The sequence below is a fragment of the Chelon labrosus genome, assembly GCF_963514085.1.
Source record: "Chelon labrosus genome assembly, chromosome: 18".
Lineage (NCBI taxonomy): Eukaryota > Metazoa > Chordata > Actinopteri > Mugiliformes > Mugilidae > Chelon > Chelon labrosus.
In genome coordinates this window covers 13,604,954-13,618,046 of record NC_140351.1, presented here as the reverse complement: position 1 = coordinate 13,618,046, position 13,093 = coordinate 13,604,954, and the positions used below count along the sequence as shown (strand labels likewise).

Sequence of the window (13,093 nt, the reverse complement as noted above, 5' to 3'; positions counted from 1 at the left end):
ATTATTGACGAGCTACTGGTGGAGAATCACTCAAGCCTGTTCCCACTCTGTACCACTGTCTTTGTTTATTTGATGTTAAGTGCGGCTCTCTTCAACTTGCCTCCTTTGTCCTGCACCTGATCAACACGTATGTTATACCCAAGTGGTACAGCTTTATAAGAAACACACCCATATGTCAGTTATCTTGCAGCCCAGAGAAGCAAACTTCCTGGTTCAGATGAGAAGAATGATAACATTCTTGTGTCGGTACTTGCAATATGAAGCTCTACCTAATGGGCTAAGAATAACTTAGTATAAAAAGCCAGCCGGGGTCTTTCTAACGAAGCATCTTTTTGGGCGGTAGCATTGACTTCATGGACTAAAAATGTTGCATGGCAATTTCTTGGTCATGACAGGACTCCTGGAAGACACAAAACCACAATGTGTTTCTTTTCATTCATTCATTCATTCATTCATTTATTCATCTTCTGTAACCGCTTGTCCTGTGAAGGTTCGCATGGGGACAGCTGGACCATTTCCCAGCTGTCATCAGGCGAGAGGCGGGGTACACCCTGGACAGGTCGGCAGTCTATCACAGGGTTAACATAGAGATGCAGACAACCATTCACGCTCACACCTACGGCCAATTTAGAATCACCAGTTGACCTAACGAACATGTCTTTGGGTGGTGGGAGGAAGACGGAGTACCCGGAGAGAACCCACGCAGACACAGGGAGAACATGCAAACTCCAAACAATGTTAAATCTTTCAGACATCGCTAGGCTAGCCATTTCCCCTGGTTACAGTCTCTATGCTAAGCTAAGCCACTCACCTCCTGTCTTTTTATCCAACGCAACAATGTTGGCTCAGACAAAGAGACTGATACCATGTCTATACTAGGAAGCTAGCTTATTATAAAGGGCAGGCCAGGAAATGGGAAGCATTTTTTTGGCCAGTAGCATTGACTTAAGGGACTACAGCTAGTTGCCTGGCAACCTCCTCCTAATGACAAGACTCCAGGAAATAGTTTGACACAAAACCACAATATTTTTCTTTTTTATACTGAAATGTTTGTACAGTAATGAAAAAACAAAGCCAAACTACATCTCTGTGTGCTCAGCACAGCCTGTTTCCTATTGTGAATCTGAAAACCACAACATTTGAAAGCACCACTTTTCTCAGGTTGGCAACGTTCGTGTCAGGCTTTTGTTGCAGAACTTTAATAGATTCTCATCAGGCAGCACATTCACTCGTGTGGATTTCCTGCTCATGCTTACACCTCAGAGGTCTGGTTTACAGTGACGCAGGTTTATTTCAGTGCAATGTGCGATATTGTAAATGCAACTTGAAGATCATGTGCACCCAAACCATTGTACATGTTTTTAATATTTTCCGCTTGGATGGGAATGTATTGCATGGTGATTTAGGTGTTTTTATTGTCTTTGAATGTGTTGGACTGGCCGGCTAGTTTGTTACAGTTTGCATACATTTGGATTTGTGTTGAAATATAATAATAACATGCTCACGCTGCTATATTGCGAAGACTGGATATATTTGTATGTAAAAAGTTGTATTTTGCACCCAGAGACCCTATGTGGTATGGCTATTTCAAAAAAATTGATTAATAAACCTTTACTATCGATTCCTGTCATCCATTTGAGCCCGAGCAGCTTCTGATAAGAGAACACACAAAGCTTGTGATGATGTCCCAGTGCTCGTGGCTCCACATGGGTCTCATTAGGGAGGCGGAGGAGAGAAGGGGGGAGGCGGTGCGGTTTCTCCCGACTGAACAGAGCTCTGTGTGTGTTCAGACAGACCGAGTGCTGTGTGTGTTTTCCTGTGGAAGAGCCACCCTGGTTCCACAAACACCGTGGAGGGATGCACTCCAGCTGGGACACAACGGCTGCTTTTACAGCACCCACATACACACAGTGTAACACACAGTGTAACACACACACACGCTTTGTCAGCCAGTCGGCTTGTTGTTCTTTTAGCTGAATCTGATCTCATCCTCTCTAATTAGCTGGTGAGGATGAAGTTGTCCACAGGGGAAAAATGATTTCAATTTAATTGTTTTCTTCGGAGTGTAATTTTATTTTTTCTACCAAGTAATTTGCAAAATGTGTTCATTTATGCACAATTATGTTTGAGTAATTCTCATTCTGTCATGTTGTTAATAGCTTTGATCGACCACCAGTTTGCCTTAAAGGGGAATTACCGTTTTTTACAACCTGGACCTAGCCTGGCTGACGCGACTGCACATCTCAATGAGATGCTGGTCTGGAAACTACGTGTTTATTTTCTCGTATTTGAGGCGTGGTTTTACAAATGCCTAGAGCCGTTTATTGGGCGCTACGAATGTCTATCAAATGCGCCTGGTAATTCCCATGCTGCCTTGCACGCGATTCATAGCCAAAGCAGGCCAAAGCCTGTTGGTAGCAGAGCAAACACATCCTTCTTGGCAATGAAGTCTTTCAACGCCAAACGTTGCTCTTTTTTTAAAATAAACTTGCGTTCTAAGCTACTTAAAACACTGTCTAAGGCTGCATCGAACGGTAACGTTAGGTCCGCTGCCATGTTGGATTAACACACTACAAGCTTCGGTGTCGCGCATAGACGTCGTCATCGTCTTGCTGCCCCCCCCCCGTTCTGTGATTGGTTCCCTATCTCAGGAGAAAATATGGGCGATGGTTTCCAGACTGCTTTTGCAGCGAGAATGAAATCGCGCGCAAAGCAGTATGGGAACACCCAGGCTAACCTGGACCTTATTTCTGGCATAAAATACGATCGCGTATATCCATATAGTGGGAGTGAATGGGGCACCGAAACGCAGCCTCCAAATAACGCATTATCTGCCGCAAAACTCGTTCATTCACCAATATTTTGTTATGATACGCTAGTGCTATTCCCCATTGAGTCCGAAGTTGCTGTTAATGAATCAGTCACATTTGACAAATTTAAAAAAAAAAATGTATTCCTTCGAGTTCACTTACCTCTGGATGGGACAACTAGCTTTAAACCAGGAAGAAGGGAGCAAAAAGACAGCGGCAGTAGCGGGATGCTATAGCAACATGTAAAAGCACTTAGCCTAGCCTAGCTATCATGGTAGCATTGATTTAGTGGTCATATTTCAATAACCAGGCTTCATTCAGCCCACCCCAACCATGTCGACACTCCGCCCTCACGCTTATATTTTTATTATTAGCACAACCAAGATGGCGACCGCCATGCCTGCCCACTTTGAGCTTCAAAACTGCTCAGAAGTTTTGTCCATGTTTTATACTCTCTTTTCACCTATTTATTTGAAAGTCTGTTCAAATTGTATGATCACAGTCGGAAGAAAACACGGTACCCATGTATAAAAACATTAAAATAAAGCACAGATAATAAGCAGATAATAGCAGAAATAGCAGAAATATCAATCAGATGCCAAAACAAACAGCACAAAATGTTGGTATCTGCTGTGGGATTGGTGATAGGTCAAACTAAAGCTATTCTAACAACATCTGTCTGTCATTCAGGTTAACGAGGTGAAAGCGGCGAGTTCTGCAGCTGAAAGTATGAAGACTGAACCCGACAGCAAAGCCAAAGGTGAGAAGATGCACCTCTGTTCTATATAGAGGTGAACAAAAATATGGGTTAGTAATAGGTTTCAAACAATGAAACAAGTAAAATCTGCATAAACTAATTGAATATAAACAATCATTTCCTACCTTTCATGCAGGTTTCCTTTCAGACTAGTACAGTATTGGTCTTATCATCACTGTATCATTAAGTAACCCCACCAGTGCGTTAAGGTGCTGGCAGAATTCTGAATTTCGACAGGATTTTTTTTGCAAAAACATATGCATAAAAAAAATCGATATTTGACCTTTAATGAGTTTTTTCCCCCACTTTTCATGTATTTTCTGAGCTGTCCTCATTTCTAAGTTTTGTTTAAGGGAAACCTTTGTGGTGCATTATCAAACGAACGTGTATAAACTTTCCCCAGAGCCTCTTCACTCTCCTGTTTCTCACTTTCATGCTGCACTTTTGCTCTGCTGGGTTTTGTCTGACGCTGTCTTTGCTTTGATCGGCTGCCAGGGCGAGAGCAGTGTAAAGTCCTCTTCCCATACGAAGCACAAAATGAAGACGAGCTGACGATCAAAGAGGGGGATATCATCAACATCATCACCAAGGTCAGTGTGGTGTAGGTGTGGGCGCCTCATTTTTGCAGCATTTGCAGGCGTCTTAGCAAAACGCTGGAGTCCTAACTCTTAGAAACTCTTTCTGTTTTGTTCAGGAATGTGCTGATGCGGGCTGGTGGATGGGAGAAATCGGAGGAAGGCAAGGTGTCTTTCCTGACAACTTTGTGAAGCTGCTAGAAGTGGAGAAAGAGGTGATTTTGACACACATAAGAAAAGCTGTTCCTTTAATTTGTTGTGACGAAACCTTCTCACAACAGTTTTGTGACACTTCTACGTGTGTTTGCAGAGACCAAAGAAACCACCTCCCCCGAGTGCGCCGTCGGGTAAACACACCTCAGGTAACTAAGGTTCACTTCTTCTCTTTTTTTGTTTATGGTCTGAGAGAGAAAGAGAAGGACTAGTCAAAATCAAAAATCAGAAAACTGTGAACTCTGACCTGTAGAGAAAAAGCCCGAGGCCAAGAAGGTTCCTCCTGAGCGTCCTGAACATCTTCCACAGAGAGACCAGGATCGAGGTAAACTCCTCCGCGGGCCTGCTTTGAAAGGCCAGCAGCTCTAACTAACATGCTTAATAATTTCTTAATCTTTTAAATCCAGCTTCAGAACTGCTGCTTCACATCTCAAAGGCAGGTCTCTGTCAAGGCCAGACGTTGAAACACGAACAGCACGATTTTTCGTCCTTTGTTGTGCAGGATAAAAGACCTTTGATTGAAGAAGCGAATCAACAGGAGTCTGCCTGCAACAGGAAACCATGGGGACTGTGGTTTATGTGGCACCAACATTACTGCTGTTGAGAGACAGACGTCCCTATCTGTCTCCACAGTAACCTCATTATTTGACAGTGGCACGAAACAATCCCTCTTTTTATAGATTTTCATCAATTAAAAAAAATTAAAAATAGGAAAACAAACATGCACAACCGAGAAAAACATTAAACAGATAAAGAAGAATACATATACATCAGAGGCGATTGCTCTAAGACTACAGGGGAAGCTCAGCCTCCCCTAAAATATCACTGGCAATTTCGTCAAATACTACGAATTTACATTACTACTCAAACTAAAATGTGCTAGAACATGATCGACTTCATGGCTACTTCTTATAATAACACAATCGTTAATAAGTTTTAGCCGTTCGTCTATCGTGATTTTTTTTCCGCATATTGCTGTAATGGCACGGTCCGTTTAAAAACCCATTGAGGCTCGGCTTCAATGGACTTTCAATGGGGCTTCAGAATGGGCCGATCTCAGGGCAAAAAAGCTCGACATTTATTGGACAAACGCTCCAAAATCGTCACTTCCAGGGAAGCCGGGCGTCTCAGGGAGTGAATGGGCAGTGGGATGTACCAGGACGCCGAGCTTCTGTATGATGATTGGATGAACTGTTAACGTGGCTGGAACTCGTCGTGATTGACAGCGCTTTAAGACTATACTTCTGCATCGAAGGATTTTAGGTCAGTCCCATGCAGATATTTGGCGAGTGAAGTTACAGTAATACCATAGGGTTAATACTAAGCTACTGCTAATTATCTGTTGCGATATATCGCACTATTTCCATCTGTCAAAATAAAATCGTGAATTTATAGCATTATTGAGTTTGCTACTTGTTTTCATTTCAGTTTTAAAAAGTTCGTTTATTTGCAATTGTAGGGGGTAAACTAGCCAGCCAGCTAGCTAGCTGCGCCCACTGTAGTTTAAAAGTTGATAGCTTAAAAGTTTAATGAAGTTTCTACGTTAAACGATTCAAGCTGAATTAATTAAATGAATTTTGGTTAGAAGAATGATAATAATAATAATACGAAGAACACTTCTGATAACAGTAGAGTGCATTTTCATGCACTGTAATTAACTAATAATAACTATAAACATAGGCCTATACAATATAAGGAGAATTAATTAGTAACCCTGTTAAATTTAATGATGTAATAATTGGGCAATTTTACAAAACTGGGCTTCCCCTATTTGAAAGACCAGCAGCTGCCACTGATATACATATATATACCTATATGTGTATATATATATATCTATATATATATATATATACACATATATACACAAAAAGTGAGTCAATGGGGATTGACTCACTTTTTGAGACAGCCTAAAGTGGACACTTTAGGAATTGCAGTTTTTGGCACTTCGACTTATTTGTTTTAGCTTCTGAGGCTGCCGCTAGTTTGAGCTCAGTCTCCAGCTTTGACCATTATTCATAGAAAAGATTCAGCAATAGCAAAATTTAGATTAGAATTTTTAATCATAATCTTTTTTATGAGGCACAGATTAAGAGTAATATTAAATATCTAAATATAGACTGGAGGGTTGGACCTTTAAACCTTTGGTGCAAGTGTAAATTCATCACATCCTCATTTTATGGAACATGAAGCAGCATTTGACATTAAATATTCAAAAGCAGGTTTCGTTGCTTGGCTCATGTTTCAATGGACGTTCAAATCTCTCATAAATACTGCGCCAGCACCTTGATGCCTGATCCTTTTAATCCTCTTTGTGCTCTGTGTCCCACATTTGTCGCTTTTACTTTTTTCCCCCCTGAGGCTTTCAAGCATCTTTAAACCTCACCTCTTTACTCTGCTGCCACTTTTATTCCTCTTTAAAGGTCAGATTTGGTTCACTTCTGCAGCTGCAGCTCGATTCCTGCTACCTTCCCCTCGCCTAATGAGTCACGTATGTGTGTGTCACACTTGTGTGTTCAAGTCTGTGAGTTTCTTTTCTGGTTGTGTGATTTTGTGTGTGTGTATATTTGTGTGTAGGTGAAGAGGTGAAGGTCGGAGACATCCCCAAGCCCTCCCTCCCATCTCTCCTTCCCAAGAAACCCCTCCCCCCAAAGTCAAGCTCCTCCTCTTCCTCCCACCCCCCGCGGCGTCCTGAGAGACCACCCACACTAGCGTCAGTACACACACACACACACAAACACACACTCTTAGAAAACGTCGACACATCCCTGAGCGTACCGGGCCTAACGTTGTTGTATGGTTTACCTGCTCAGGAGTGAAAGCCCCAAGTCTGAGGGCGGGGCTTCGACACCAGATTCTGCCCCTGACAGGTCACATGACACCGGTGAGTTTGACTGACAGGAGCGTCGACCAATGAGATCGGGTTACGGTGTCAGGCCGCTTTCTCTTTGCCTCTGCATGTGTGTGAATTAAGTTTGTGTGTTTGTGGTGTGTGTCTGCGCAGATATGGACTTGGATGTAGTCATCTCATCAACAGAGAAGCTGAATCATCCTACAGCGTCACGGCCGAGAGTCACAGACCGACGGCCTCGTTCACAGATCCTCACACCTGTGAGTGTTCCTTTTTTCGTTCTTTAAATCTCCCCAGAACTTAATCCAAAATACCTGAGTCGCCCCCTGGTGGCGGGGTGCAGTATAGGTAGTAAATCCAACCACACCCTCTGCTATTTATGTGCTGTATTTCACATTCACATACAACTCCACCACTGTCAGTGAGCTTTAAGCTGGGCTCGGTCTACAGGAGTCTGGAAATCCTACTGATTTTTGCATTACAAGGAGTAATGAAGGAGAAACTTAAGAAACTAATCTTTATACTTCCACGCACAATAAGATTCGAAAATCACAGCACAACACAAACAAGCACCGAATGCAACCTCTCATGATCTCATGGGGAAACAAAACAGAAAATGCAGTGCAACAACTTTCTGTAACTTTACAATACTTTGCAGTGAGGAAGAATCTAAAGCAGAAGAGTAGATGAGAAAATGTTTGGGGAGACTCAAACTGTCCTTGCATTAGCACGCAGATCCATTAGAGACAGTGGCTGTGATAATGGCTGTATAATGTCTCTAAGCTTAGAGTATGTGTGGTATTAAACACCAACATGTCTCTAATGGATCTCAACTTACTGCTCTGTCAGAACCACGAACAGCAGTTTGTTGTGCGTGCGCATCATGACTTGGATATATGATACATATTTTAAAACAAGCTGTATAGTCTCTCTCTGCCACTAAAAGCATACACGCTGGTATTATTCATTATTTATTTACTGATCTCCGCCCTGACAATATTGCTCTGTTTTGCCTTCATTTCCTTCTTAGCTGTTTACTAGGGTAATTAGTCTTTTACTTATTGTCTTGTTTTTGTTGGCCATCAGCTTTAAGTCTTAAATCTGGATGGCTGACACACTTCTCTCTCTTGCAGTCGTCTCTGTCCATCATAGACCTGGACCCCCCCATGGTGGAGGAGAGGAAGGACAAGGAGAGAGTGAAGGAGGAGCACGAGCCCATCTCCACCAGATCTGTGGAGGTTTCCCTGAGAAAAGGAGTTCCCAATGTTTCTGTAAGAGCACGGCACATTCACACTTTTTTAATTTCATCCAACAGATGGCGCCAAAGTTCACATATTCATATTCCTGAGTCAGGTTACAACAGTATTTGTGTCTGGTGCGGTGACAGATGACTGGTTCATAGTCATGTCTAAAGCCCTACTTGCACAGGGTTAGTTTTACCTGAGGATGCCATGTGATTTAGAAATTTGACAGGTTTAGTTGCTTTATAAATGCAGATGAATAATAATAACAAATAATAGGGGAGAACAACTGTAGATGTTGTTTCTTGAAGTACATTTGAGACTTTTGTTTGTGTCAGGTACTTGACGGTAAAGCACCGCTGCCTGCCAAACCCTCGGTCCTGGCCCCACCAAACTCTGCCCATCGTCCCGCCTCCCCATCTTCCTCCTCGGGTCTGAGCCCGTCCCCCGAGCTCCGGCACTTGCCGCTGGCCGCCCCAACGCTTGAGGAACTCAGGAACCAGCTGAGAGAGCTGAGGGCCTCCATAGACCTGCTGAAGAACCAGCACAGGTGAGTGCGGGCCTTGTGTGGGGTTTTACAGTTTGTGTGTAAGCACAAGCCTGATCCGCTTGTGTTGGTTCACTTCAGGCAGGAGATGAAGCAGCTGTCCAACGCGCTGGATGAAGAGAAGAAGATTCGTCTTAGTTTACAGGTGAGATCATGAAGAGAGTTTTTCAACATATTTCAGTGTTATATCATTAGTCCAAATAATAATACATAACGTACCATTTTAAGAAAGTAGCATGTTAATCATGGACAGTTTCTCCATTGGTGTGATTAGGCAACGCCACACCAAAAGGAGAAAGAAAGGGATTTTTTGTCCCATATTCAACAACAGTGTTTGGCTCGTTGTCAGCGAATGTTACTGTTGTAGACTGTCCATGTTTCTCTAAATGTATATTGTAAATGTATCTAAATGTATAATGTGTATATTTCTCATAGACTCTGGCAGTCACTTAGCAATCAAGATATTTCTGTGGAACACAATGAGTCAGAATTGTCTAAACACTGACCATGCTTTCCATAAAGAGCTAGGAACTAGTCCAGAGGTCATTTTACTGCTTCACTAAGCAAGTAACTGTCAATGTTTTAATCATTGCACATTGTCAATCCCAGTCCCACTGCTCTTTAATCCGGATTTGCAACACCTAAAATTAAACGTGATTAACAGCATCAGACCATAGAGTTTATTTTTCATTTCCTTAATACCTAAGTAGTTGCTTTTCCAGCCAAAGCTTCTGAAGTGATAAATGTCATGGTATTGCTACCATGGTATTGCGACAACAGATTTGGCAGGAGCTGCTTTTTTGATTCATATAATGATAATAAATGTCTCAGCTAACAGTACTGTATGTGTGGATTTGTCTCACAGGTGGAAGTAGAGCACATAAAGAAGAGCCTGTCGAAATGAAGCATCCTCATCGCCACGCTCTGATCGCCACATCGAAGGCCATCGTTTGAAAAAAACATTCTCACTGTTGGCCGAGACACTTCAGCCAAAACAATGTTTGTGCCAAATGATCATTGCGATCAGCAACTGTTCAGCACCATGGAATCAGCCACCTTCCCCCCACTTCGACGCCGCCTTATCCTGTGTTTACTTCTTTATGTTTCTTCTAAAAGAGGCTTTTCTGTTCAGTTTACTGCTATCTTTTCGAAGCTTGCTGTGCCACTGGTACTGACTGACCACGGCCCGTCGCTGCGTGTTGCCATGGTTGCAGAACGATGATACAGAGCCATGGCTGCCGCGGTGACCCCACTGGTACTTTATGTTTGAAGGAAACTTTGACCTCCGTAGCCCGGTCAGTTCAGATGACCTCTGTGCTGTTCTGCGTCCACTCTGCGGCCTTCGCCTCTTATCTGTGTGTGTGTGTGTGTTTGTGTGTGTGTGTTTTCCATCCACGTGAGGACTATAGTTAAACATTTTCATATTAGAGACACTTAGGGGGAAAAAACGCTTCAAATTCCTACAGCAGGAAATTTCCCGGGACTGAGAAACTGGTTTCTTATAGAGAATCATGCAGCTGAAAAATAGTTTGCTTAGTTTTTGTTTGTTATGTTTTAACACAACACAAAGCTACAGAACAAGTCCTCAGAGAGTGGGTCCGACAACAAAGTCCAGGTCTTGTTGAGCGTTTACGCAGCTAATGACATCCGGAACCTTAAAAATTTCTCAAGGGTATTGACGTAGTGACTAATTTGTCCAGTTGTCACAGGGCTTTAGACCACAGCGGAAACAAATGAAGGAACATTTAGTTCCTTGGGAAAGTTTCTAGACATTTGGTTTGAAATGTGTTGTTATATTTTCGTAATACTGACTTCTTCGAAAGGATCATACGTGGAACAACCATGCACAGTAAGTTAGAGTTCAAAAAACCTTTTTATCATATACCAACCCTTTGTGCAATTCCTGAATTCAGCCATTCAACAAATTCTTACGAAATGGATGGTTGTTCGTAGGTGTTTGTAATAGTAGTATAGATGACCGGTGCATTATTTCCGCTTAAAAGGTTCAAGCATTAGATTATAAACAAAGCTCTTGCTCTGCTCGATATTTCCAAAATACACTGCAGGCAGGCGATTCTGAAGCATTAACCATTTTCAGTAGCACTAGCATTGGGGTATACTGTTGTACCCCAACTGCAGTCATATATTACACATCTGAGAAGGTTAAATGTACAAGCACATGACAGCTCACCTTACCGGCTTAATTAGGAAATAATATCTGACATATTAGGCACTAATATTGTAGGTGCTATTTAAAGGAGTAGCAGGACATCAGAAAGACATGTCAGCAGTCAGTTAGCTTAGCTTGACTGAAATGAAGGGAAACGGCTAGCTTGACTCCGCACCATGGTAACAAATAAACACACAATACCTAATCTAAATTGTGCATACAAAATGTGTAAACTTGACAATTTGGGGTTTTAAGACAGTGATAAGACTTCAACACTACTTTTCATAAAAAAAAAAAAAATAGGACCTTAATCCTAAAATTCATGTCATAACCCCCGACCCACCCACTCACACACACACACACACATGGAAAATGGAGTTGGTCGAATTATCTATTAACAGTTTCCTTTTGCCATGTACCATTGTTGTAAGAACTGAAACTATCAGTGAATTACTTTAATATAGAAGAAAAAAACATAACAAATCTCAGGCAGTTCTGATGTCTTCCCGTGTATGCCTCACTAGTGGATTCTGATGTCTCACGTGCAAGCTGTTTTTTTCTAAATTATTTGGGGGTTTTAACCGGTGTTTTCTCTGTTTGTAGTCTTTATGCTAAATTGAGCTTAGCTTAAGCTAAGACATGGGAGTGGTATCAATCCAAATAACAAATTATCCCCTTAATAAAACTGAAAACTGCTCTATGATATTTGGCAAATTAACATGTTATAAACACATATATCAAGTTAAATGTATTGTCTTCTGCACAAAAACCTTACTGTTATCTTTTTTTTTGTTTGTTTTGTTTTTGCACTTTTACTCCCTGACTTTATAAAGCTTAATAAACTCACCTAAATGTGGTGATGTTAAGAACAGGGTTTGAGGAATGTAGTCATCGAAAGGTCCTCACAGGTGAAGGAAGATTCAAATGTGTGCGAGCATGTGTGTGGTCGAATGGTAGCATGTACGGCTGTTTGCCTCCCTTCCTTATATGTGCACAGAATCTATGGCAACCCGTCACTGTGGCCTTCCTGTTTTTTGATTCCAAATCTTTTATTTCTTTTCTTTTCTGTCTTTCGTATGACAACGAGAAAACTGCTACGACTGAGGCAACAAGTTGTTTTCTTGACTTGGTCCTTTCTCTCCGGGATAGTGATAAATATATATACTTTTATATTTCAGTGTAATAAAGATGCTATTATGTACTGTATGTGTGGATATTTTTGTGCTTTAATACAGAACATTGTGTATGATTATTATTATGCTCTTGCTCTCAGGTCACTGAAGGTCAGCGTACAAAAAGGGAAGTCTTAATGAAGTCTTAACGGCAACTGAAACCACTGCAGGATTTCTGCAAAAGCAGGATATGCAACTTAAAACCACAGATGTAAAGATACATAAGATGATTTGGAGCATTAAAGTGTGACAAAACAGTAATTTTACCTGCTGCTTACCTGAGTGACAATGAATGAATGATAATGAAATAAAATAAAGATGTGAACACATTGAAACAAGGTTAAAGCTATACTCAGGTTTACATAACTTTTTTGTTTGTTTTTAGCCGTCGAGCCTTTGGGAGCGTTGTGGTTTGTTTCAGCAGATTTCTGATAAAATGACTGTCAAAAGTCACTGTGTTCTACCTTCTTAGCTTCAAATAGCAGGTAGACACAGTTAGCAACTGTTCTTTACAACGGACACGATAGCTTACAACCATCTACTGTAAGCAAATTCAACTCCACGGCACACAGATGACATGAATGACCACGTCTCTGTTACTCTTCTGTCCATCACCACATACAGCTTCCCTAAACGATTTAATCAATCCCCAGCGGAGGGTTTCCGGAACAGGCAAGGTTGCAAAACGTACTAGAGGACATTTATGGTAATGCAACCTCATATTGCTCAAAACCGTGCAAAAAGAGACTGAATATTGGAT

General features: G+C 41.6%; 1 protein-coding gene across 1 annotated transcript in view; it reads left to right on the top strand.

Moving 5' to 3' along the window:
• sh3kbp1 (SH3-domain kinase binding protein 1) overlaps window positions 1-12,681 on the top strand; it is a 39,454-nt gene extending 26,773 nt beyond the window's left edge. Inside the window, exons 8-19 of the mRNA XM_084566775.1 lie at window positions 3,501-3,570; window positions 4,063-4,157; window positions 4,262-4,357; window positions 4,453-4,504; window positions 4,609-4,680; window positions 6,930-7,065; window positions 7,166-7,236; window positions 7,357-7,463; window positions 8,337-8,474; window positions 8,783-8,994; window positions 9,073-9,136; window positions 9,857-12,681. Of these exons, the coding sequence (XP_084422901.1) occupies window positions 3,501-3,570; window positions 4,063-4,157; window positions 4,262-4,357; window positions 4,453-4,504; window positions 4,609-4,680; window positions 6,930-7,065; window positions 7,166-7,236; window positions 7,357-7,463; window positions 8,337-8,474; window positions 8,783-8,994; window positions 9,073-9,136; window positions 9,857-9,895 (1,152 nt within the window). The 3' untranslated portion in view covers window positions 9,896-12,681. The remainder of the gene's footprint in view (window positions 1-3,500; window positions 3,571-4,062; window positions 4,158-4,261; window positions 4,358-4,452; window positions 4,505-4,608; window positions 4,681-6,929; window positions 7,066-7,165; window positions 7,237-7,356; window positions 7,464-8,336; window positions 8,475-8,782; window positions 8,995-9,072; window positions 9,137-9,856) is intronic.
• Window positions 12,682-13,093: the final 412 nt, after the last annotated feature.